Here is a 27,650-nt window from a genome sequence, read left to right on the forward strand (position 1 = left end):
CCTGTGCTGTCGCTTGCACAGTGGGAGTGCACGGAAAGCTGGGGGAAGGAAGGATTTGGGTAACGAAGGATAACTCCTTAGCAAACCAGGCTTCATCAGTTCTGCTACTTGTGTTTTAGTTCTCACACCAGGCATTCATCTCCGGCCCCACTTTCATTACTACAAATCATCCAGTGAACACAACGACAAAACAGCAGTCACCTGCTTCCGCGGATCAAATCGCTGGATGTTTCATCAGGCAAAGGAAATTCATTACAGTGTTTTCCAAGTGAGTCTTATGAGCAGACCTTAAAATAAAGCATTTAGGTGCTAACTCCTGCTGGTTTAACGGGAAGATGGATTGCAGCCTCTGTGCCAAGACCTTCAGTTTTTCTGCTATGAGCACGTACCCTGCCTCCAGAGCCCTAACCTTCAAATCTAAGCCCATGAAAACAAACATCTCATCCAAGTGCAACTGGCAACACAGCAGCAAGAGGAGACGAGCTGTGTATCATCCAACACAGCAGATCTGAGCCTGAACCTCCAACTGAAGATACAAAGAATTGGTAGAACCTGTTGCATAGCTGTAACATGTTGCATCATTAGCAAGCAAACTAGTTGATGCAGGTATTAATCTGAAGGGTACAAAATACAGGAGGACAATGTAGCTGGAGGAGCTTGCAGAGGGAAATACCTTAGGGCAACCCACTGCATTTTACTGCTCCAGCTGAAGTCTCAAATCATCAAAAAAATCAGCCCAATTCATTCTCAGCCAAGCTGTAAGTAGTATCACTACCAGCTCTGTATCAAAGGCCGCAGGGACTTTCTGAACTTACATAATGTTTTGGCATGCTTCAGCACAACACTGAATGACCATCACCGCTTAGATTGCCAGAGAACTGTGGCAGAGGAGTGAAAGTGAGTCACCCCCGATTAAAATTGGTGCATTTGCAGCTGTGAACAAGAGCTCATGACCTCACAGATCTCAAATGGAGTTGCTGAAACAACCAGAGCTCTGGCTTGAAAGCAAATAACACAGAAGACTAACCAAACACTGACGGTAATCTTGTAAAATGACAACTCCTCTGATTATTTAAGCATTATTATGCTCTTTAGTTATGCTTTGACTCAGCCTACGAAATACCTCTTCCAGCAGCATACCTCTATCCTAAACTTGAAACCAGCAGCTTCACAAACATTTCATGCCCTGTGTGTTTAAGATTCACAGCAAACAAGAGAAGCCTGGACTTTGATTTTATGGTTCTGCGAAACCTACGCAGCAAATTATCATTGGTTTTGTTTGCAAGCATGTGGATCAGGGTACAGAATAGAAAAAGCAAACTCACATGGTGCATGGAACATCACCAGCACAGATGAATGATCTTTTATAAACTTGTCGAAGTCTTCATCAGTCAGGTGATAAACTACATTTTCCTCATCTGCCCAGGGAGTCTCCGGAGCCTGTGGCTGAGGTGCCTGTGGGCTACAAGACAAACAGACACAGCTGAAAAGCAGCTCGTTGGTGCTGAGTAGTAATTTTAGCAAGCTGGATTGCAAGGAACCACCTTCGTGCAAACGTCCACATGGGTCTGACACACTAACCCTACTGAACAGCTTCAGTAATTCTTCCACTCAGAAGTGATAAATGCCGAAAGTCAGACAGAACTGGAAGAGAAAGAAAAAAACCCACAAGGAGCTCACAAGGACAGATCAGAAATAGAAGAGGACAGAGTGAAGAGATAACCAGACTGCTTAGTTATTACATTATAAAAATCGGATGTATTTTTCTATTACTCTTTAGCCTCCTCAGCAGGATGCTTCCTTTCTTACAGCACTCACACTTAGTAGTTCACAGGAGTCATTGCAAATGAAAGAAAAAAGCAGTGAGTAGAAACAGCCAATCTAACCAGTCACCTTGAATACCAACAGAATATTGATTATAGGGCTGACAGAAAGGAGGAGTGGCAATGTCGGGACCATGAGTGAGCTGTGTGCAGTGCACACCAGGGCATTTACCAGGGAATTCATGGCATGGCTTTACCCTCAACAACCCTGTGACCTGGGGAAGCATCGTTATGTCCTCCCGTGACAGTGGGCTCACAGGCCTAAATCAGCAAAGCTACTCAAACTGCATGCTTAATCTAAAAGATAAGTGACGCGCTCCACCGAATTCCCTGTGATTGCACATGAGCTTAACCATCTTTGATGGCTCAGAGCCAGAGAGACTGCTCAAAGACACGTTGGAAAATCTGGAAATTGAACCTCAGTTGCTCTGGACCAGTTCAATTGCTCATCATTCCACTACACAAGTGCTCTTTCCTTTTATCAATGTACATTTATAAGAGAATTTGGCAGATGTGAACTAAACTATGCTAACTGACATTTTATTTATTAAAGCACTGCTCACATAAAGTACACCCAAACACAGGAACATTTGGAGCCAGACTTTGAAGCTACTTTATCCTTGCCAGGTGTAGTAATGAGTTCCAAATATCCCCCCAAATTCCCCAAATTCTTTGGCAAAGCACAAATCTGGATGTGGCCCCATCCCTGGTGAAAGCAGATTTACTATTTTTGATTAAAATGTATTATTGTGTTAGCTGCCTGGAACAAGGAATGGCAAAAGGATGATAATTCATTTATTCTGCTTTGCTCACTGCTAGGCTGAAAGCCTAGTTTGATAAAAAGAAATCAGCAGAGATATACAGATTCAGATAGCAAGTTCTGTTGATGTAAGCAATGGGTCCAATCCAAGAATATTAAGCAATGTGTGCAAAGCTGCGATGCACACCTCTGATGCTGCTCGTAGGATAAACAAAGTAAAAAACAAACAAAGGTGGGAGCTGCACGAAGCCAAGCAGCCTAAAGAGAAAGAGAGGCAAGTCCCCATTCATGAGAGTTTACCACCTAAATGGCCCAGGAGACCCACAGCACAGGCAGAGTTGTGACAATTCAGAGGCTGTGTCACAAAGCTGCCCAGAGAATCACTGTGCTTGCTGCCAAGCCTGTACGAAACAGCAATAATCCACAGGTATGCTGGCAGATGAAGGCTTTCCAGAAAATACCACGACACAATCAATTTGGTAGGGGAGCTGGTTCGAGTAGTTTGAGCATGATGAACACGGACATGCTGGTCACAAAGCACCAGAAGAAAGCTGTGTTCAGCAGAGCCCGGCATGACCTATTTCAGCAAGGAATTAGTAAAGCAGGGCACAGGATGTTTATTCAAATGGCCCACTTTAAAATGCTGTGCATGCTAATTAGCCTACACAGGAGTTGGTAAGAAGTACCTCAAAGCCTGGAGGAGACAACAAGCAAAATCTAAAATGTCATTTAAAACTGAGAGAAGGCACATCCAACGCCTGAAGACCAAAAATAGGATGACAGAAGTCTGGAAGAGATATCAAGAGCTAATTGAATTAAGAACAGAGAGCAAGTTCTTGATTTAATTGAGTAGTTAGGTGGTGCTAAGGAAAGGCCCAAGAGAAGTCCACAAAAACTGCGAGACAAACAAAGCAGCTATTGGAGGCAGCAAGGAGCTGTCTGGCTTGCCTACCATCCAGATCGATGCAGCTGTGTAAGAAGATGGATAAAAAAAGAATTGTATGTACAAGATAGCATCTCCCGTGTTAATAATGCTGTGTGTTGGAATAAGACTGTGATGGTTTCTCTCTATCACCCCATAAAAACATCTGAAACTCCACGAGATAGTAGCCAGTGCCTATTAGGAAGATAAGAGGGGTTAAGTACCTGTAGGCAGATGCATTAGGACACTTCAACACAAGGAAGAAGTGCCTTCACAAACTAACAAATGAAAAGGTGTTGGAACCCTCCAAACTAGTAGCTCTTGCTCTGAGGGAAAAGAATGTGAAAAACATCCTCTTCACAGTGTAAGTAATTCTAACCTTTGTTGTTATACTCTGCAACCCCCTGCCCTAAATCAGCACAGATCAACCACTTTCAGAACTTAGCCACGAACATTTAGAGGTCAAAACAACAAGAGGGAGCTAAGAGAAAACAGCTGCCCTTCTGTGGCATTTAACTTGTGTCCACAAAAACCAGGTCATTTCATACAGCACAGTGTCTCCTGGATTCTCTTTCAAGAACATATGGACAAGAGCATGTGCACGCACAGCATAAACACACGTTGGTTCTCCTTGGCACGGACACTCTGGCAGTGCCATGCCCCTGCTGCTCAGCACACCTGCTCGGCTGACTGGCATCTCCTATCCGAGCAACTCCCTGTCTGACATGCGCAGCTTTGTCTTGGCAGCAGCCTCCACCCTCTCCAACATCACTTCAGAATCACCTCTCCTTAAAAGCGACACAGTCTGGGGAACCCAGAACTGCACCTGACACTCAGGGAGTTCAGAGACTGAGCATTAGATTTAGGATGTGGTCTTGGTGCCTAGCTAATTCATAGCCTATGCCTGTTCTGCTGTAGTTGTGTTTTCAGAAAAGGGAGCTAGCATCATTCCTCCTCAGAGGTGAGAGGACACTGCTCACGACACCAATATCACAGGAAATCACAACAGTGATGATATTAAATTCTAGCTTGAGTTATCTGGTGAGAGCTTTAATATTATGCTGTTTTGAAATATAGAGTATACACCCTGCAGCTATCTAATTACAATCTTTGGCTTTCCTAAAGCCCCCACCATACCATTTGACTACTTATACTCCTCAGAGTAATGCAATATTATGCATGTAGCAGATTTACCCTCTATCTACAGTATACAGTTTTAATTACTACATCAATTACTGGCAAAATTTAAGTACGCATAATTTCTCAGACGTGCCTTCCTTAAAGTTGCATTTATTATACAAAACAGGAGTAAGAAGGCTACTACTCAGATCATCTTTTGGGAAGCTAATAAACATGCACTGAGCACTAAGTGAGGACAAACAGCTGTCTTTAGCTCTGGACTGCTGGAGTATTAGCCAAAGCCCACTGTGGCTTGTTAGCAGAGATTATCATTGGAAAGAGCTTGCAGCTGTTCTGCTTTGCTTCCAGTAGCTGTGTTCACTTGCTGTCACAGCACTGATAGAAAGGCACTGCATATTACAGGGATTATCTGGATATTATGTGGGCAGACAGGGGAAAAAATTCACCCCAAACATCTAATGTTTCACACATGGTAGCCAAGAGATAACGACATCCTTGCAGAACTGAAAAGCATAATACGGTACAGGTGATGAAGTCACAGCCTTGCTCTGCAGGCTGATCATCTCCTCAACATTGCTGGAGTTGCCATCTTGATCATTAATTTCTGAAAGGCTGAATGGACTAAATGAAGCTTAAAGACTACACCTAAATCTCTTCTCTTTGATCCACAGGGCAGTGCTTGCTTTCACTGTTTGTACCTCCTGAAGCCAACAGGAACGCTGCTGGCACTACGTTTGCAGGTCCCCATCCTGAACCACCTAGCCTACCACTGCTGAAGCCCCTGGGCTACCTGCAACCCTTCCCGTGTCCCCAGCGTAGTCCCATTGGTGCAGTAAAACACATTTATTTTATTCCAATTTTGCTCAGCCATATCATCACAATAGTTTGCAACTTATATTCACATAATTTAAAGATTACTTCTTTACATAATTCACATAATTTAAAGATTTACAACTGTAAACAGATGCCTTTAGGTAGAACGGGACACTTTCAACACCACTTCAAGTCATAACGGGAAACAAGCTTTGTAAAAATGACTAGCAATCCAGGGTGCTAGTTTCTACTGTGTGTCACTAGAAAACACTAAATATTCCATCTGAAGGCTAAGGAACCAATGAGAACTGTGTACTTGGCACGTACATTTTAAATAAAACAACCAAAGTCACACCTTTTGTGAGGTATTAAATTTAGGCACCCAAGATCATTGGAAATTTAAGTTGGCATTTTTAACGACGCCAAGATCTGTGCATCTGCATTAATTTTGGTCCATAGTCAGTACCCTATTACATATGAAATGCAATTGTAAAACGCAAGGCATGCCTAACGTTTGTTTTTTAGCATGCAATCTCTCTGTGCTAGTTCAGCCAGTCTCAGAGGGGTAGTTTTGTTTGCTCTTTTGAGCAGAGGGAATGAGGGAGAGATGGCTGATCCTAAACCATTACATTCTGTAAATAATGAAAGGTACATAAAAGGTGGAGTGTATGAAGTTCAGTGCCTTACTTTTTCAGCCACTCTGCTATATCTGCTGCGGTAGCACCATAGTTCTCAAAGTGGAACAGGAACTTTCCTTTCCTATTAAAGCAACAAAACAAGGTTTAGTGCTTGCCCTGAAGATAAGAACATGCAATTATAGTCAAGTGTATGATTTCTTAAATAGCAGCAAAACATAACTGACTCAAAATAGCAGATTGTAGGATATCCACGGACATTGTATTCTTCTTTTATCCTTTCAAATTCAGCAGAGTAAACATTCATCCCCGCAAGAACCTGAAAAAAACAGAGCATAATTATATTGATTCTTACAATACAGTAGTAACAACATGACTTCTAAAGAGCAGTAAAGCCAGCTAAACTCTGTGCAGATTCTGATTTCACTCATATTGCTGTAAAGCAAGGGTGACTTCATAAAAGGTAATGATGAAGCGCTTCTGATTTTGACCAAGGAAAAACAGAGCAGTATTTGAGCCTAGCCCACAGAAAGCACAAACCATTCAGCCTGTCATGTACTCCTCGCTCTCAGAGCACCTCCATTTCCTTTTATTCACCCCCTACAAGAAATACCAAAAGGGCATTCTCTGAATCTCACTAGTAGTTTAAAATACAAATCTGCAAAGAGAGCACAAGTCCAACTAGAATTCTTTCTTCTTGTGCATATCCAAATGTTTACAAGGACACAAAGAGTTCTAGCCACGTTTTTTGGTTTACAATCTCAGCTAATATCCAGAAAGTCTGCCTGACCAAGCACTGACTTTATTCCAGTTCAAGAGTGTGCTGAATGGCAAGGGGGAAAAAAAATCAGCATTACTTTGATATAAAACATTCTCCATGAGCCCAGGAAATGCCACATGGCATTTATATACTTTAAATGTGTTAACTTACCTGATTGGCAGGGTGTAATGACAGTTGAACAGCCTTTTCTTACAGATATTGAAAGATGGGTATGGGAGCACAGCAACTTTTCAGACTGGTAAGTGAAACAAAAAGCTTCCCTTCCCTTTCTTTACCTCTGTCCCAACCCACCCTCCACACCAGCAATTCACCCCAAACTTCAAGCTCATGGCTCCTGTGCCCTCTCCAACTGTCTTTCAAACACTTATTTCAAAAGACTTTTGACCTGAAAATTTGAAGATAGGACTAATTCTGAGGTTCTGTGGGTTTGAGATTCACACTGAGGTTGTTCTGCAGTCAAACCTTCAGCCAGTTGCTGAGATACAACTTCAAGATTAACTTAGTTTTAATGGCATTGACAGCTTAAATCATTTTAGCAGCAGGGTTTTAATCCTAACACCTCCTCCTTCCCCCTCCAAAAACAGGATTTTCTCCTTCCAGCTGAAATATCACATCAGAATTTAATACCAGGTTCCTGACTGCAGCAAACTGCATAGACCAACCAAATGTGCTAGGAGCCAGCATGAAATAAATCTTAAAGCACAAAATCCATGTTTGAAGGTCAACCTTTTCTAATAGCGTGCTGGAAAGTCACAAGAAGATGCTTTGTTTTCTCTCGCCTATCCTGAGAAAGGATAAAGGAAAGCTACCTCAGAGGAGAGGAGCACAGAAATAAGATTTATACTGGCTGGTCACATCTCTTGCTTTGAATTTTCCTTGTAATTCTAACAACCAGATTGACTTCATTCATAGGAGATACTAAGGCCCAGTTCTCCCCTTCCCTTATCCTTTACGTCAACTCTTGTGGATAGGTAAATTCAATAGGATCAAGATGCAGCAGTTGCTTTATACAGTGAGAACTGGCTTCATTAATTCCCCGCTTTACACCAGCCTACCAGATTTAAGATTTGCCAAGAACTTTCAAAAGATTTCCTAGGTTTTACATTAGCATTTCCAGCCACATCTACATCTTCTGCCAGATTGCGGTGATTGATTTGGGTCAAGAACATGGATTCATTCTGCTGTTCATACACAGTATGAAGCATAAATGACCAGAAGTCTATTACAATAGGTTTCATTTTTAAAAACAAAAGTTACTGCTTTAGCTAGCCTATAATCACACAATCATGTATCATCAAGGCTAACAGGGACCATCAAAATATACCTTCTACCCAAAGTCAGGATCCTCCCTCTATACCAATGCTTGTTCTGCCAGATGTTTAACTAATTGTCTTTTAGCAAATGACTGAATAACCCTGACTTCAATTGAAGTCCACTACCTCTTGAAATATCCACAGCAAACATGAAGATCAGTTAATTTCTTTCACCTCTGCAGTGACATTTGAAATACTGCAACACTTTACCTGCTCCCCACCAAGCTACCTGTATCTAAATCGACTTTGAACCTTTGCTAGCTGGTCTTATCTTCTAGGCTTCTGACTTCTGTTCTCCTGTGACTCTCCCATCCTGCTACTTGATGGAGCAGAGCTAGGGGAATCTCTTGTGCCAGGGATAAAATAAACCATCCTCTTCTGATGTGGACCAACTCTTTTTGTTTCGTGCTAGGGTTAATGGAATAGAAAACTCTAAACTTTACATAATACTGAACCATACAGTCTTCCTCTCAGCAACTACGGCAAGATGGGACCAGTCTCAAAAGAATATAGCAACCAGCGACAGACACAGTTCACCTTTTCATTTTTATGACCTACTAAATAGGCAAAACTATATTTCATTTTCCTGCTATATAGTAGCCATAATCACTTTTAACCCTGGCACATCCTGACAGCTAACAACAGGTCTGATTGAAATGCCAAACCTTCAGCTCATCCAAAACAATCATAAACTTTCCAGCAGTGCCTGATCTGGAGGTCAGCATTGCTCTCAGGCACCCCATGGATAATTTATGATGGGTACAGCAGAGTTAATTTTAGAAATGGCAAACCGTGTACACATCCCACTCAGGAAGCTAACTAGGTCAGATTTAGATGAACAGATTGATATTTGTGAAAGACACTGGTGACAATAGCATAACTGGACTTTCCTCTGAAATAAACCTGCACTAAAAACACTACAAGTGCAAAAAAGCACCTCTGACCAGTGCCAGACCCCTGAGCTGGGCAGGATTAGCCTAAGCCTACCTAAACTCTTTCCTTTCTTTCTTGGAAATTATCAAACTAGAACAGATCTGGAGTTTAAATTCAACTTGGTTTGGTTTGAATTTAATAAAAACAGAACTACATGTGGACAAGGGATAATTGCAGGAAAATAGCGTTTTGCAGCATGCCCTCTCTCTGGCAGTACGTGTGTAGGTGTTTCTTTATGCTTCAAATTCCTGTCCACCCCACGCCTTGTTATAGACCTGCTGTGCAAGACAGGAGTGCCTTCCCCCAGAAAACAGTACACCCTCCACAGAAGGGAGAGGAATTTGCATGCTGCCTGGCTGTATGGAAGCACTCCTGAAAATATCTTATTTAGAACATAGTAAAGCCTTGAAATCTGAACAACTCCCACTGCTTTCAGCCCTAAGCAAACAAGGATTTAGAGAAAAATTTAGAGAAAACACCTTGAAAAACAACTAGCTGAGAGAACATGGGGTAGTCCGAGGGCTCTCAGTGCTCATGAAATGCACTGACCAGAGCCGCCCCAGCGATGAACTGCAGTACTTCATCTGTTCCTTACCATGTGCTGCCTCTCTTGAGGAAACTTATAACCCAAGTGATTCAACAGGTAGAATCAGACCAAATCCAGCCAAAGCCATGGAACAACAATCCCATTTCTGTGTCACTCAAGTGTTATTGGTATTACATAAATTATACATAGTGTATTATAAAAACATGACTTGGAAAGTGTCTTCGTCTTGCTTAGAGAGATCAATATGCCTTATTAGTACAAACAGAGAACCAAGTTATTGCAGCTGCTGCAAATTGATTTTATTAGGATCAACACTCGCATTTATTTTAGCCTGGTATAAACGCTAACTTTGTTGACAAAGCTATAGCAATGCTTATGCATGTAACGCTTATGCTTACTTGTTAGGAGATTGATCAAGAAAACGTACAGTAATCCCCCTCCCATGACACTGTGATTCTCCACTGAGCAAGTGGATTAATTATTACTCTAAGGGCATCCATACTTGAGTTGAATAAGAAACATCAAGCCAAAAGCTGATCAAACCCAAAATGGCAAATATTTCTTTATCTTTACAAAAACAAGCTTAAGACGACCATAAATTCACCAAATAGAAGCTAGACAAAGCAGTGTCAGAGCCCACTTTTCCCTGACAAAAACTACATACTAGATATAAAAGGCAAGTGAGTAAATGCCTCATTATGCTAAGTTTTAATAATAGCAAAAAAAAAGGAGATAATCCTGAGCGAATGTGGAACAGCATCATTCATTTTTGGCTTTGTTTCAACTTGTTTAAAAATTACCCACATCAATAAATATTTGTGTTTTTAAATATTCAATAAATTGTTAAAAATATTCTCTTTAAAAAAAAAAAAAAGATTTTTTAAATATAAATCTTATCTTCTCACTTACATATTTACCCTTCAGTTCTGTGGCTGCCTGCTGATAAGACGGCATCATTCTCTTACAAACACCACACCCTGATAAAAAAAAGAAATCGTGTCAGTAACATGCCAACAACTCCATTCAGACTCTTCTACAGGATCTGTGTTCCAAAGCATATCACAATACATATTTTTATATACAATAATTTTTTAATGAAATTCCTTATTTATTCCACTAAGTCATTATATTATTATTTTCTAAGGATGCTACATCTTATTATATGCAGCTATTTCTGCTATTTTTTCATGCTGCTCAGCTTCATATTCATTTCTTTTCCTAGTTTTGGAAAGAGCAACACCATTTTACGTTCCTAAGGCTCTGGGCTGAGCTCACAGTGGAATGCAAGATGAAAGATGTTATGCTCATCAAGCCAAACCAAAAAGCTTTGTGTATTTCGAACGGGCACTCTAGTGACCAAGAAAGTCAGAATATGGTCTTTAATCAGGTGGGCGATGGGGGTGTACTTCAGATTCATCTCAGTTTAACAGGTCTTTGAAACTCATTTGAGACATCTCCTAAACACATTAAGCAGACATCAAAAGTTAAGCCATGCTCTGTTAATGGAGAAGACGATAACTCAGGAGAAGCAACAGCCCTTGTAAAATACAAGAACTTTATGTGCTGAGGAAAAGACAAATAGTGAGTGAGGAAGACTACATGCATAGCTGGAGCACACTAAGAGCTGTTTGATGACGCTCGAGTGCTAAGCAGATTAGCAATAAATCACCTTGTAAGCAGCAGGTTTCACCCTTGCCAAGTAAAATATGTGCACACACACTGGGAAGAGAGGGACTGCAGACAGCATGAAAGGAAGCTGTGGCCATGCACTTCAGACACTTAGTACAGAAACCCATGGTCCACCATGGGACAGCAGTCAACACTTTTCTTCTGGTAAAGAGAGAAGGGTTTTGGAAGTATCTTCCATAAAGGAGAAATATATTTTGCAACCACTGGTTTAGGACCACATCAGCGTGCCTGAGAGGAATTCTTTAATCAGAGGAAAGAGAGCTCATTTCTGTGGTCTTTCCACCTTTGATCTCTCCACTCAAATTGCCAGTGAGGTCATTAAATTAGTGCTGTGTCAAATGATGATTTCTTGGTGGGCACAGACCATTCATCTGAGGTCCACTGAACCCTCAACTTCATCCAAACCACTGGAACGGCATCAAAAGATACGAGCTGTTAACACCATCTGCTGGATCCTCAACTTCTGTTGTCTTTAACAGGCCCTAAACTAGTGATCTCCCCCACTTTTCCTCCTGAACCTCTTACCACTCCCTGGACTTTCTCCTGGAGTACAGAGGCATACCAGCCTCCTCCCACAGCCACCACCCCACCATCCTTCTACTCCCATCCCAGCCCTGCCACTGTCTTAGACTCCTTGCTCCCAAACCCACTGCAGTGGGACCTCTCCTACCCATTAACTTCTGCACTACACCGTTCAAGACTGTCAAGCCACATACGTTCCCGTGCAGGAATACACAACAGACAAAAAAACTCCTTTTTCTTCTGCTCTTTTTCTTGTATTGTGACTCAAAAGTGGGATTTTTAATTAAACACGTACTAATTTTTCCACTAGGTAACACTTCCATTTTTAAAACCCTGTTTTCAATAACATTTTAAACAGCTCCTTTTTGTTGCCAAATGCAGACCATCTTCTGCAGGAGTCTCCTTTGGCAGAGTTAACCATAAGTAAATCTGAATGCCTGTAAGTACACCTAATTTTTCATATTTAGTGCTGTCTGACTTATAATATAAAGTCCAAAAGTACAGTGAATGGTCTCCAAATGGCAGGTAATACCTTCCAAGGAAAAGGCATGCTTTTACTCTGAGTCGTTTCACCCAGACCAGGCATTCCTGAAATATTAAAGGAACTACATTTAAGTTTGCAGTCGCTTTCATCTCCCTCTGCAATAGTACGTAATGAAAGAGCCCATTTCCTATGAATCTGCTACAATGAATCTAAACCCCCTGCTTCCAGCCAAGCTGAGGAAGAATGCAGCCGTCTTCCCCATGCCTTCCTAGACAAAGGCTCCAACAACCTCTCCTGCCAAAGACCCTCCACCTCACAAGCAAGGAAATGAATCCCTTTAGTAGCCAGCCTCAATTTGCTGCTCCCAGGTACGAACATTAACGCCCATGTCAGAAGACAGCAACCTGCAACTCCAGCTTCCCCAAGTCTGTATTTTAATAAAACTGCTGGACGTATTCTGTCTCAAGTGGAGCAGGAGTAAGAAAAGAAAAATTGGATAGGAACCAAATCAGAAGGTCTCGTGTGTTAAATAAAAGATGAGGGAGTTAAGAATCATGAAATCAGAGGGGGGAAAAAAAAAACACCTTACAAGTAGGCTTCCTTCACAGCAGTTTAGAAATCAGCAAAAAGTATTATAGCACTGAAGACTAGCAGGTGTTTTGCCACTTCAAAAGAAGAGAAACTGGAAGGAGGAGGGCTTCTGGGGGAACGGTTCAAAGAGAACGAAGGGCTAGATAAGGCACATTTCAGGAAGAGACTCAGTTGCAGAAAAACAATTATTCATGATACAAGTAAACTGCGACAGCTCTCCGCAGCGGGACGCTCCCTGAGGGGGCGATTTGCAGGCAGAGCGGGCGGATCGCCCCCCGCCGACACCGCGGCGGCCATGGCCGCTGGCGCTCTCCACATGCCAGGCCAGGCCGCGCAGGCCCGGCCTGCTGCAGAGCGTGAAGGCACCGCGCTGCTGCTAATTTAATTAAGGAAAAAAACATCCTCTGAGTGATGCAGCAAGCTAAGTCTTGGGCAATTCTGGCCGTCTTGGTTGTACACAGATGAGACTGAAAAAGGTAGAATGGCGTTTCAGGCAATAATTACCAGAGAAAATACACTGAAACAGGAGATAATCCTGCCACGGGATGCTCATTTTAAAAGAGAAACAAACAGCAAATTGGTAGCAGTGCCTCGCATCAATTTCACAACCAGGACAGTGCCGGGAGGCTTTTCCAGCTTAGGTCACACATTCATTCCATTCTCACGGCTGCTCTGCTTTCCAGCTGAGTAACAACTCCAGCACAACAATATTTTGTTTTCAAGAACTGGAAAGCCTCTCATATACCTGTCATCACAAAATGTGAAGAAGCAGTTGCAAATTTGTAAAATTAAGGAAGAAGCAGCCAACACGATAACAAGATCAGAGCAATGCAGTGTCAAGGTCACAAAAGAGATGCAGCGACTCCAACATGCTCTCCTCTTTCCTTCCTGCCACCCTCCCAATTAAACTCCATTTGTATTCAGGATACTCCTGCCAGTGACAGCAGAAACACCCAGGGTGCCTTCCTGGATGGAGCAGGAAAAGTATTCCTGCTCTTGACCACTGCACTGTAGTTCCCTCTGCACCCAGTTACCGAGAACAAATAGAGCTTCTTTCAACTGCATGGTCTCCTCCAGAGATCTTTTGTGTGTAACCACTTGTCTTACGCCATAGCCCAAAGTGCGAAAGAAAAAAGCATGTACAATGCTCATTTGCACTTCCAGCGAGAAGCACTGAGGGACTACACACCCTCAGAAAACTGCATTAACACTAATGTGCTCAGCATATCGTGCAAATCTAGAAAGAACAACAGGTAAAGAAATTACATAAGGTAATCCACCACATGGATTTCAATGATAAAGATGGGACAAGATGATGTTAGCAAAGCACAGGTGGGGCTTCCAGGTCAGCCTTGGACATCTCTCAGTGAAGAAGGGAACAAGAACTGAAAGGACATGCTGGATTACTTACACGGGGCATAGAACATCATCAGAACGGGTTTGTCTTCCTTCTTCAGAAGCCTTCGCAATTCCTAGCGAACGAACCAAATAAAGTAAAAACAAACTTAGACAAAATGACATCTCTTGTTGTGACTTGAGTTAAAACTTTTAAAAGTCAATATAAATGTTAACAGAACACAGGCTCATTTCTCTGGAGGAAAAGAAGGGTCATACTTCCTAACAGACAACACTTGAGTTTCTCCTGCTTGCTCAACTGTAACTTGAAAGGAGCTGGCAAAACTTCTCATAGACACAAATATCCACTAAATATTGAAGACTAGTATCTTTGGTGTTAAGATGTGGAAATTGTACCGCTTGATCAATTTTCAGTTCAGAACCTGTGACTGGAAACATTTTCTTCCTTGATCCATCCAAAAAATGTATTCTAACTCAAGAAGTCAGACTCAATAATAAACTAAAGTTCAGTTTCCACACTATGAAACCTGGTCAGGGCTATGAGAGGCCATGAGAATAGATTTTTCAGTACCAGCATGGTGGAGAAATGAGATGAAGTTTTCAAATTGAACACAACCCTTGGAAGACTTATAATAGAGTACAGAAGGTGAACATTAAAAATTAATCTTCCTACAAAAACCTAATGTCAAAATAACTATTTCTAATATTAAAAATGAAAGCTAGAAAATTGAAAAGGCCCTTTACGAAATACCAGCGAGGGTCCAATCAATTAAAGTTTTAAAAATCAATAGGCTAGAAAACTAATACAAAAGACCAAGCTGATTATATTAGAGAGAAAATCATGGGGTGCTCTGTGGTGGCACTGGCTTTTTAAGGTAGTTTTTATCTTATTTGCAGCTTTCCCACTTGCCACGGTAGATGATTACTGTACTAGGTTAAATCACTCCAGATCTGGATCCTGTTCCTGCCTGCTGCAGAGACTTCCTGAGATGACCTCAGGCACATGAGAGCTTTAACTTTGACAACCTGCAGTTGTAAGAATAGCATTTTACCTCCTACTTGCCTCCTGCAGCAACTGCATCTTGGAAGCTGCTACACTTACTGAGACAAACAGGTCCCTTCCACCCTAACATCCACGATGCTTTAATGCTTGCTGTGTGGCTGACAGACTAATATTATGACCACACAGGGAAGAAGGAGGAGGGAAGCAGGAGACGTTGCTCTGTGGTTATTACAAAACACAGGCTTTGTCACGTCACAGTTTGGGTGCTTTAATCTTCCCTTCCAAAAGATATAATGGTGCTTCACTGAGAGTTTAAACAAACATGCACACTCCTCACATTCCATATATTTATAAAACATACAGAACATTTCTCCAGCTGACGTACCTTTTCACTGTCAATATGCACAATATCTTTGGCTTCAGGATCTTCCTCCCACAGCGGCGCACCTTCTGGATCCTTGAGAAAGGCCACCATGGACTGCAATAAATGGAAAAAAAAAAGTTTTTAAAGCAAAATGAATGAGAACCATCAGACTCCAATCTCAAATCCATGCTGTCATGTGAACCCTATCCAATTAGGACCTTTGTTTTTCCATTTTTATACTCATCTGCTATAGTGGAGATGAAAACCAATATCCTATTGCAGAACCAAGAGATGTACTATTGTGTACCTTCCTCAGAACTGATATGCCAGCTTACCAGTGCCTGCTTCCACTAGAAAACTGGGGAAAACACGTGGAGGTGGACCAACTTATAGACAGAAGCTTCAAGGATCCTTCAGAGAACTCTTTCAATGGTACTAGATCTGTAATCAGCTACACGCTGGCTTAGTATAAAAGATTTCTCTTTATGTAGAGGTCAGGCTTCCATGCCCTTCACTGCATCTGAGTAACTTTTGCATCCAATAGGACCAGCTGGAGGGCACACTGTGAGCAAAGGCAATGAACTCCAAACTTATAAATCAAATTGCTCATTTGGTCAGAGGAAAAATATCCACCAGTAGTTTCCCCTATGACTCGTTTACCTAGAAACCGCAGTCACTGGATTTTTAAGTAGGAGTGTTGCAAGCAAACATGACAAGAGAAGCAGGAAATGAGACCCTATGGTTCTGCAGCTCCCATATTTGACAAGTAGAATACTTGCTCAAGCTTACTTTATAACTGTTCTACCTGACAGACATACAACCAACAATTCCTGTGCTGGCAGATCACACATATCCTCTTTATCACAAAGAAATAGTTCCTACTGATTCTGATTTCACACTGAGCCTGAGGGAAACTCCAGCCCTCTGAAGTCAGAGACATTCTCCATGGAATTCAGCAGAGCAGCATTACCCCCCATTTCCAGCCGTACGTAGGGATGTCAGCTGGATCACTTATCCTCAGATGTCTGTGCTCTAGGAAATACAATACTTGCATTTCCATGCTCATTCACAATTCAGATTGCTTTTCACAATTCAGACTGCTTTTTCTTTCTCTGTGGCACTGCTTGTATGTACTCATCCAGTCCCTGACAGGAACTCTGCCACACCAGCCACATAGTGAGGTCTGAGCAGAAGGTGCTGATCTCTTCTGTCTGGTGACCAATCAATAGGAGTCGAGGGAGCAGCATGGAGATGCACCTGGAGAGGTTTAGGCTGCATGGTTCTTCACCAAGAAGAACCTTGAAGAGGTTCTTCACCAAGAGGGAGGTCAGGCTCCTCAGGGAAGCGGTCAAGCACTAAGCCTGCTGGAGTCAAGAAGTATTTGGACAATGCTCTTATATGTGGTTTGATTCCAGGGCGGTACTGCATGGAGCCAGGAACTAGACTCGATGATCCTTGTGGGCCCCTTCCAACTCAGGATATTCCACGATTTTATGTTTCCCTTCATTGTAAGAGTTAAGTGGATGATGACACTACAGCAGTAAGCAAACTTTACTTGCAGTCCAAGCAAAGAAAGTCATGTGAGAGCATTCATTAAAGCCTTTATCAGCCATGGGATATTCTGCCAAACCAGTTCCTGACAGAAGACCAGAGCCGAGTATGTGTTAACACACACCAAGAGCATCCATCTTGAAGCCCAGCTTTGTAAGCCACCTTCTCAAGAGCAGGTTAGCAGCATACTTGGTGACACTTGTCACTGCAACAGCCCCAAGAAACATTTTTGCCACCTCTCTGCCTTGGGTAGGGCTGCTCTGGTACAATACCCCAACAGCTTATCAACAGATAGCGCAGCTCAGCTCATTCTCCTGCATCGCAACTGGTACTACAGAGCTTGGGAGGATTCAGAGCTTACAGCACGATTCATTTATGGCATTAAAGTTTCTGTCTACTTGCTTAGCTAATATTGAAGAGATTTGTCTGATCATAAGAGGCAGCACGTATTAGTCACTAGACAGCAAGCAAAGCACTTAATGTACCCAGTGAGAAGACCTAAGGGGTTAGGTAGTAGTGTTGGGACCACAAACACTTTGGGTAGAAGAAATTTGTTTTCATACAGCATTAGCAGAGAAAGAAGCCAGCTAGAAGAAATTCAAGTAATTTATAATGCAGTTATAGTTGTAAGAAAATTGAAAACTAAAGGCATTAGCATCCCAAATGATGCTGTAAGAAGACAGTAACATATGGATAAAGGAGAGAAGGACAAAACCAGGGAGATATTCCACATTTCTGAACACCTCATCAAGTTCTGCTTGCACTCAGTCTGCACAGACCTCAAATATATACTGGCTGGGAGGAGAAAGGGGTCAACATTTTAAACAGCTAATGAGTCCGATTGACTCCGTTAGTTTCAAGAATTCCTACGTGCCAAGTTCAGTGATGTAGAAACAGATGCGGTTAGAGGACGGGGGATTAAAGAGATTTAATTCTTGCAGCCTCTCCCTCTCAGCCAAGAAAGAAAAAAATTAGATGTGTAATGTCTTCTGGCAGGAGCAGGCAGTACGGTGCCTTGCACTCATTACTCCACTCTGTGAAGAGCACTTCCTGCACCCTTTTAAATGGGAAAGAAAAATCCCCACAAACAAACCACGGTGCTGTCTAATCACAGACGAGCAGTGGTCCCCAGGCTGCTGCGTTAGAGACCTGAGCAAAGTCCAGGCCACGGCACAGCAGCCCCCATGCTGAAGGACCAGCTACGCTCCTGCCCTGCCGTGATGGGGTCAGGACCTGCTTTGACACTGCGGCCCCGACAGAGCCATGCTGGGCTGTAACCTGCTGCCTGAACCCCTGCAACAGCTTTGAACCTCAAACACCAATTCAGCACAACACAGGATGCGTCTTTGTCCAGCATACACGGCAAGTTTTAATAGCACAATAGCTGGCTATCATTTATGGACTCACATTTTAACCTGAAAAAAATAAATATGGAAACATCCCTGCACATTCCCCTCCTTTTCAGTAATGCAGTAGAGATGCTTGTAAAACTTCCCATGATTTCATACACACACACCCTCCTACAGGAGCAAACTTGAAAAGGATACAGAGTTTACAGCAGGTCTAATTTATTGGGTTAGTCTATTCCCTTTGCTAGTACTGAACAGATTTATACTTTAAAGATTTTTTTTTCATTTTAGAAAAAGAGTAGAACTCCTTTGTACTTTACCCTGCAGAAAAGGCTTCAGCAAATTATAGACACAGCCTGGATACTGGTTGTATGGCACTACAGTGGATTAGGACACCGTGTGGCTAAAGCAAATAATTAAGATCAGAAAGCTATCTAACCTCAGGTCTCCAACAGCAGCTCACTATAAATAACTGGGGGAAAAGCTACACTAGCACCTTTCTTACATAGCATGCATGGTATGGGCTCTCAATTTCTGGCAAAAAGTAATTAAGTTTGTGGACTCTGCACCAGCTATTGTATTTGTACCTCTGTTAGCTACCAATGGATCTATACTTTATGACTATCTAATACTGCTTCTAAGACTTTCAAATTCTTAGCTTTCAGAACATATGGCTTTGAGTTCCACAACTACTTTTTTTTAAACACAGCAGACTTGTTTCAAATCAGCTGCCTCAAAATGCCACTGCTCGCACTGAAGTTTTGAGGTGAAGCAGATAATCATTCCATTCTTCAAGATACTCACAGTCATATAAACACCTGTCACAATCGCCTTCCAATGCCCTTTTTCCAAGCCCAAGAACCCTCAATGTAAACATTCAAGCCACTGATAGTTCTGATCACCCTCACTGCCCTTCTGCAGTACTTCCATACCTTCCACGCAGTGGGGCAACCAGAAACACGTAATAGATGCAAGAACCCAGTGGACTTGGATGGTGGAGTGACGTTTCCTCCTCCATTCTCTGCTCCTTCACTAAACTTTTAAAACTACTGTTCAGCACAGGGACAATATTTTCAGGCCATCTGCTGTCCTGGCTGGTAATTCAGAACCTAGCCTGCCATTACTCCAGCATATTTGGAGCTGTGTCCCTTCCTTCCCTCACATGTTCATTACCCCACAAGTTCTAGCTTTCATATTGAAAAGCCACTTGGTATTGCAAGAGCCTTCCCAACCCTTTTAATTTATTTATTTTAAAGCTATTTCTAAGCATTTCAGATCACCAAACTTTGCTACCTTGCTATCCACCCCCTTGACAAGATACACGAACAGCTCCGACCCTAACAAAGGTCTCAGCAGCAGGAGGTTCTGAGCACTAATGTCCCCCCACTGTGAATACTGAACTACCATTTATTCCTCATTTTTCTAGGAGTTAACCCACAAGGACATCTCTGGTAATTACATAAGGGTTTAGTTACTTCAAGAAACGAAGAGCTTTTCTTAAGATTCTGTGTACACTATCAGCTGGATCAGCCATATCTATGAAATTGCCGATTATTTCAGAAGAATCCTTTTACAGAGATAAAGCATTTCCTCTTCAGAGCTGTGTCCATTATTCTCCAAAACATCACATTAATATTTGTATGCCTGCTGGATGTCTGGAAAGGAGATCCGAGTTTTATTGCCACAAGCCTGCTGAATGATGTGAAACAAATCCTTTAATCTCCCTGTTCTTTAGGCTGTCCATTTGTCCATAAAATGGGTATGATACCTGATGTAACTGTATCACTCTGCTGCTTGCTGTTTGTAATGTGCTGGAAAACTTGTCACAAACTCAGCTGAAGGTGAGAAAGAAGTGTCACTGCCTCAACACGAGAGAACAGGGAGAAGTGGCATGGAGGGAGAAATCCAGACAACATTAATCATTCTGCTGCTGGCAGCTGTATGAAACAGTCACCTGAGTTTTGACCACTGCCCAGCTCTGATGCTCTGCCCAACCCATAAATCATTAGCAGCTGGTTTCACAAGGGCAGTTAAATTAAGAAAGAATAGAGCTCCTGGAGGAAGGGAGCTTCAAAACCCTACTTCTGTCTACATTGGGCTCACACTTCCCTGCACATGGGGTCACCCCAGAGCTGCTTCCTTCTCACCAGCTAGAGGCAAATACAACAGTGGGCATTAGGGAAGGGGGAAACAATCACCACAAAATTGTAACAAAAGGAATAATTCATATAGTTCCTGTTCTGCTACAATTGTGTCTCAGCTGAAACCCTCCTCGGGGCTCTGCAGGTGCCTTGCAGTTGATCCTATCTGTAAGGAATTGAGTCACAGCACTAACTCCCAGCTGCAGTACTTTATGGAGAGCAGGAAAGATATCTCAACCACTGTTCAAACCACCCACATTTAGGCAGCTAACAAGTCTCCATCACCCCACCCACCAAGAGGGGAAAAAAACCACGCATTTCTTTAGTAAGTAGAGAAGCAGCCTCAGCCACTGCTGACTAGGCTAGGTACCCAATATTGCCCTTCTCAGTGCCAGGCAGCATTTCTGCTGCAGGAGATGGGAAGATGCACAGTCCTACTCCCCCCACTTCATGTAAATCCAGCATGACAACCTCAAGAGCAAGCTAAACAGATGATTCAAGCCACAGAGCATTTCCAAGACAGAGCCCTCCACCATCTACCCCACAGCAGCTCTGCTGTGGATGGAAGGTAACAGAGCAGGCGTGCTTAGGAGTAGCCCCTCTGACAGAACTGGGTTCACAGAGCACCTCACACCAGCTTCTTCCATCCCAGCCCAGACCCCTGAAGGAAGGAGAAAAGGGAAGTGAGTGTAACCCTGGCAGCCTGAATTGACTTCATGAAGCCTCCAACAAGACCAGTGACTGTGCAGAGTCCAGATTTGCTGGAGAAAGAGGAGGAAGTGAAACTCAAACTAGCATCAGAACTGGACAGAAGATGTTTCTGGAATCCAAATCGTCATGGAGCACTCCCAGCACTTCACCAGGGCTTTGCAGAGGAAGGTTGCTCACTTTCAGTATGTTTATAGTACATTTCCCCTGTCACAGAGATCTACGTATTCTTTTCAAATTTCATGTCTTTTTCCTTCCATTGTGCTCACAGAACATTGCTTCCTGTTGTTTTGTGTCAAGATTTGCAAGAAAACAAAGGTCATTTCATCCCTGCTGCACTGTGGGCACATCCATAGGGACTGCAGTTCCATGATCAAATCAAAGATAAGGCCACTCAATTGTTTATAAACACAAGACCTAAAAACCTCAGGGAATTCCCTATCAAAATGCAGTATCAACTAATACTTTTAGTTATACTGCCGTCAATAGCATCTGGTAATCAAAACCAGAAGATTGCTATTTGTTATCAGCTTGAACATTAACTCACATGACAGTTTAACATGGGTTCAGTCTTGTTAATAATACACAGCTTTTCTGGATCTGTGCTTGGCAGATGCGTGCACACAAAAACCCTTAGGTCATTCTGACAGCTGTTTATGAAGATTAACCCCATCCCTTTCATGCCTTTAGCATGAAGTACCACCAACACCTGTTTTTAATCCACGATTGTCTCCCCCATACCTAGCAAAAGAATAATAATCAAGTTTACCTTCAACGTGACAGCTCTGTTATATTCAGTATGAAATGCACCGTCCCTGTTGAACAAGGAGTGGGGAATAGTGTTAACTTACAGTAGCGTTGCTGGAAATCATACAACTGCTCTCCCTCACTTCTCACTAACTAGAATAACATTATCCTGCCAAAGCCCCAGAACTAAGCAGAATTGACACCACAGCAAGTTCGGGAGGGGAGGGGTAGGGAAGAGCGAGGAAAGAGGGAGGATGCAGAAACAGAACGTCATGCAAACAGGTCTCTAGTAAGTAATCCCTCTCTGATGCTTTAACAAGAAAATTTACTAAGACACGATCTTTGGAGATGCAGCTGCTTGGTGTCTCTTACATCTACAATACTCCCACTCCTATTATTTTCTGAAAACAAAAATCTTGCACTCTCACTACACTTGCCTTTCCCCAGGCATATTACAAAGTACTGCCCCAAGTCAGAAAAGAAAGCACAGAGAGGTAAAGCCACTTTCCCAAGGCACATGCCAGTAGGCAAGTGACAGAGAAAGCAAGAGATCCAAATCTCAGCCACCAATGCTGTGCATCGGGTAGTTTCAGCTCACTGGACATCTCTCCCACAAGTCCAGCTCATATTTTCAATGTGTACTATTTAACAGCAGAGTAAACTTAACTGCTGTTACAACGTATGCTTCCAAACTAACGAAACCATGAGCAATTTTATGTTGAGGCACAGGAGAAACAAGAAGTCCTCATGCAGCAGCAGAACAGAGCTGCAAGGAGAAAGAATAGTCCTAACAGGGGCATCAACAATTAGGAACTACAAATCCCAGCCCAGCACTCACTTATAATGGAGCAATTCCACTCCTTTCTCCTTTGAATTAGGATCTACTTTCATCTTCTTGCATAATTTTCGGCTTTCAGTGTCACTGCAAAAAACACATATTGGAAGAAAAATGGTTACAAGAAAAAGAAATCAAATGCATTCAGTTCTGGAAACTCATTGCACTGCTTCCTCTTCAGTAATTAGTTGCACCTAATGGTTAATTTAGAAGCTGCTCAGCTAAGTTTGTGTGACAAGCATTGTGGAAATCTGCATTAGCCAATTTAATTCTTTGGTTTGCCTGGTAAGGACACAAAGGACTATGTTAAAACCACAATGCCAGGCTCTGACCATCAGAAAAGGAGTCCATTCTAGCATGTCCAAGCACCTCTGAGCTGACCTTCTGTCCACAGGATTAATATAAAATTCAGGAAATCAACTTTCAAGACTGTTACTGTTAGGGTGGTAGCCAAAGAGCACAGTTTGTGAAAAGATTCAAAGAGAAAAAGCAGGTCAGCTTTCGTATCTGCCAGAAGCTAACTCAAAAAGATGAATCATCTCCATGGCATCTCCAAGACCAGATTGGAAGTGGCCAGCCTTAAAAAGGTCTCACAGAAAATAAAAATCCATCCAGATTTTGGAGCCCCAAGCCCAGCAACCCCATCCACAATATGCCTGAGGGATGTGGCCTGGGCCCGTACCAGGGAAGCAGGTGGTTTTCAAACTGAAGAAGAGTGAATTGTTTTCAGCCCGAGCCACATTAGGCTGAGTTACAGAAGAGAAAAGGGCCACAGGAGAAACTGCAGTGTTGGTTAGGTGGGAGGTAAAGGGTCTTTGTGGAATACACTGTCCTAAATGACACAAATGCAGATTAAGTCCGCTTCGAGCTGAGTGAATGTGAAGTGAGACATGGACCTGGGGAGATGAGTGAAACAGTGGGACTACAAAGAGAAGAGGATGATTCACACCGATGAAGCCAGTCTTTGCATTGACAAACAGCAAGATTAAAAAAAGCTTGAAAACTTGTTCCCAGCAGAGGACAACTCGTACTTTTTGCACAGAGAAATCACTTTAGAAAATGAAAACACTGAAAACCCATCAAGTTTAAACCAATTAGAGATACATTAGAGGCATCGAGATGCAAGGGTCCCACCAAATGAAGCGCTGCTGCCAGCACTGGCGCTAATTCTGCCAGTGCTCCCCAGCTGCCTTCCTGCAAACGGGAGGAACAACCAACAGTACGTCTGCAGTGTGCTGAAGATGACAGCACACCTTCATGGAAACTTCCCAAACGATTATTTTTGGCTGGAAATAAGGAAGGGGATACTATAGACACGTGCATGGGAATCAGAACGTTAGGCTGGAACTGGAAGGAGTACTTTAAGGAAGCAGCAGAGCATGTAACCACCTCCCCGGTAAGGAGCACTTGCAACCCCCCAATTCTAGAGAAGCACGTTTCTCCTAAGTGTTACTGATTCATGTCTATCCTACATTTTCAGATCATAGCCAAAGTCAGTCACTGCAGCCCCTAAACGTTTTGTTTTCTTCTCCAGGAGGCTGGAGTTCTGAGCCTGAGAAGACAGTGACCTTCCTACGGTTTGCTGCATCTTTGTTTTCCCCAGACTCCAGTGGAAGATGAAGCTAAAACATGTTATCTGTTCGGTGAATAACATGAACATCCCTCCTTGCAACCAAACCAGGTTACAAAACAACCTGGATTTGGAGTTCTGCTGAGAAAGCCAGCAAAACCACCAAACCTGGGGCCAGAAACACCCTGTCTTCACTTACCTGCAGTCCTGTGCGCTAAACCTACAGGACTCACAGGTCAACGAACCACAGGAGGAGGCACCAGTTTCAGACCCCCCTCTTATCTTGCCCCAGACACAAATCTAGGGGCATAGACCTATGGCACTGCTGGAGTTAAACGTTTGGCAGTTGGGTAAGGTCAGCCCACGTTAAGGTCAGTTAACGCTTGTAAATATCCTTCTAGACACTCCCAAAAGCTTCCAGGATATACAGATATTTGCGGTCACCTCAGCCGTGTCAAGACAAACATTAGGTGGTGGTGGAGGTAAGCAACTGCAATGCTGAAAACCTGCCTCTAGCAACAGGGGCTGCGACACCCCAGGATGTGGTGACAATTGTTCTGGCACGGGCAGAGGAGCAAAACGGGTGTCAAGGCAGTTCTGCTACCAGTTCTGCCATCAGTTCAGTGCAACTTCAAAAAATGCAGAGAATAATAGGGAATTTTTCCTCGCTTATCAGTCTAGATCTCTAGAAAAGTTCTGCAGTGTTTATAGTTGGAAAGGCTACCAAATATGACCACGGTGACGTACCCTTAAGCAAGGCACTAGCAACTCCTGCCACTCCAACGCCTACCAACTCCCTTCCCGTTTGCATGAGCTTCTATTAAAAAAGGAAAGATAAGAACAGCTGTTTCACTAGAAGGAACAGACTAAGCCTGCCCTGCTTTCAGGATTGCTCCATTTTTAGAGATCCCTGTAGCTGCTTGAGTGCACATCCATTATCACAGGAAAGCAAGCAGCAGTTTGCTCCAGTACGTCTCTTGCTATTTACTGGGCTGATTCTCTGCACCAGTGCATTGGGAGTTTACTCTGTTTATGCAATCTATCTGCACTGATGCAAGGGATGGAAGAGGAGCAAATTCCCTGAATAGGAAATGTCTAAATATGTATCAGTAATTTTTTTTCATGCATCAGTGCAGATTTTTGCACATGCCAGGCCCACCGATTCGGATGCTATGCTGAAATTGCTCTGGAAAAGGCAGAAAACAAGACATGCAGAAACAGCAGAGACAGACCCATTCTCCTTTTCCTTCTTCTTTCATTTCCAGCCAGATCAAAATAACCTGCAAAGAGCAGCCCTGCTCTGATATCACTTGGTAATGACCATTATCCTTAATATGAGTAAATATCAACACAGATGCAGCCTGCTCTGAGATTCGTCTCCTTTGGATCGCAGCCAGCAGCCTCTCTCCAAAGACGAGCTTCTCAGCTCCCACAAGGGAGAGGGTAATTAGGACTCCGGTTCTTACAATTTAATTATGCCACTTGAAGAGGCAGTATAAGAGTTTGTTACAACAACTGATGCCGGGGGACGGGACACTGATGGACAACAAACAAAATGCCCCCCAAATGAACCCTCTGCCACCCAGGCCAACGCGCTCCAGATGTTGGCTTGAGGGTGGCTCAGTAACGTGTCCCCAGGAGCCATCCTCAGCTGCCTCGTGGCATTTCTGTGCAGAGCAATTCAAACTTCGCAGATCCCTGCTGTGCTACTGCTGAAAGGGGCCCTGCTTTGCCTGCGGGCACTCCTAAAGCTTTATCTCTCTGGAAAACCATCCAAAGCATCACCTTATCTGCAGTATCACGAAGGACCCAACCAGCAGCTACATGGTAATAAGGTCGAACTGTAAGTGGGGCATCAGCATGGCTTCCCTCCTCTCCCACAGGCACCTTCCCCACACTCCCCACTCCTGCAAAACCAAACTGGAGCTGCAAAACACTCCTGGAGAAGCAGAGACACACAGCAGCTTGCATAAAAGGTCTGAGTTGAATTAAGCAAGGAGTCTAAACAACAAGGACAGCACGCATCGTAGGAACACCACATCCTCTCCAGGCACATCTCCGTCTCCTCTCCTGGTAGGCTTTTCTGTCATTTGGGGTTAGAGTGGAGCTGGCAGAAAGCCCCAACAGCAGCACTCCCTGCAAACCTCTCAAGTCCCTTGTCGGTGCTAGCTGGCATGAATAATCACTCTGCAGGGGCAGCCATCTGCTGCCAGGATGGGAGGAGGATGGGGGCTTGCTAAGGAGATCTGACCTCCTTTGGATCACAACTGGCGAAGCCAACATCCAAACGGGACACATTCCCACAGGCACTCATCAGGAGCAGTGCAGGATGCTCTGCCGCAGGCTGGGGAGCTGCTGGCTCGTGGCCAGAAGGGTGCAAAAGAGGTGAGAAAACCTGGTGGCAGTCCCTGGCGGCACGAGCTACCCAGAGAGGCTTTAGCAACAGCCTGGTGAGGTAATTCAGAGAGGGGAAGAACAGGGCAGCTAACACAGCTAGGCAGGAGGAATACAAGAATTCGTTTGGCTGCACTAGGTCCACACAGATTTCTGAAAACAAAACAAGTCCAATCCGGATAGATCGTGACTAAGAGACAGTGCCTGGAGGTAGCAGCACAAGATACCAACCTTGGGGCAAACTCAGATATTGTCCTGGCAGGTCATGAAGGCAGCAGGGTAAGACCAAACATCTGCAGCACCAGCCTTCCTCACAAGCACAAACAAGACCTTCTCCAGCTCCCTAAATATTGCCTTCAGCACGTCCTGCTGACCTCCAGCTCCTCAGCAAGATGGGAAAACAACCCCACCACCACCACATCCTCTGGGGAGGAAGGGTGTAGAATGACTGCCAGATCCTCACTCAGCAGATGACAAAAATGCCATCAGAAAGTTGCCAACGTACCAGCACCGTGTGCATGTGCTGTGCAGCCACCTCACTCAGACGGTGCTGGCGTCTGCAACACAGACGGGCCCAAACCTCCCTTCTCGCCTGTACCCACAGCGTTCCCAGACGCCAGAGAGGTGATTTACAAAAACACTGTGGCAGCACTGATTTAAGTAACAAGGTCAGCTTCTG

At 43.4% G+C, this 27,650-nt stretch overlaps 1 protein-coding gene across 1 annotated transcript in view; it reads right to left on the bottom strand.

The window, feature by feature from the left end:
• The window catches only part of PDIA5 (protein disulfide isomerase family A member 5), a 96,693-nt gene that overhangs the window by 46,902 nt on the left and 22,141 nt on the right, over positions 1-27,650 (bottom strand). Inside the window, exons 4-11 of the mRNA XM_032190563.1 lie at positions 23,011-23,094; positions 22,195-22,240; positions 15,698-15,790; positions 14,365-14,425; positions 10,577-10,644; positions 6,321-6,412; positions 6,146-6,217; positions 1,326-1,462 (exon numbers count right to left, since the gene is read on the bottom strand). Of these exons, the coding sequence (XP_032046454.1) occupies positions 1,326-1,462; positions 6,146-6,217; positions 6,321-6,412; positions 10,577-10,644; positions 14,365-14,425; positions 15,698-15,790; positions 22,195-22,240; positions 23,011-23,094 (653 nt within the window). The remainder of the gene's footprint in view (positions 1-1,325; positions 1,463-6,145; positions 6,218-6,320; positions 6,413-10,576; positions 10,645-14,364; positions 14,426-15,697; positions 15,791-22,194; positions 22,241-23,010; positions 23,095-27,650) is intronic.

This window comes from Aythya fuligula, chromosome 6, assembly GCF_009819795.1.
Source record: "Aythya fuligula isolate bAytFul2 chromosome 6, bAytFul2.pri, whole genome shotgun sequence".
NCBI classification, from domain to species: Eukaryota; Metazoa; Chordata; class Aves; order Anseriformes; family Anatidae; genus Aythya; species Aythya fuligula.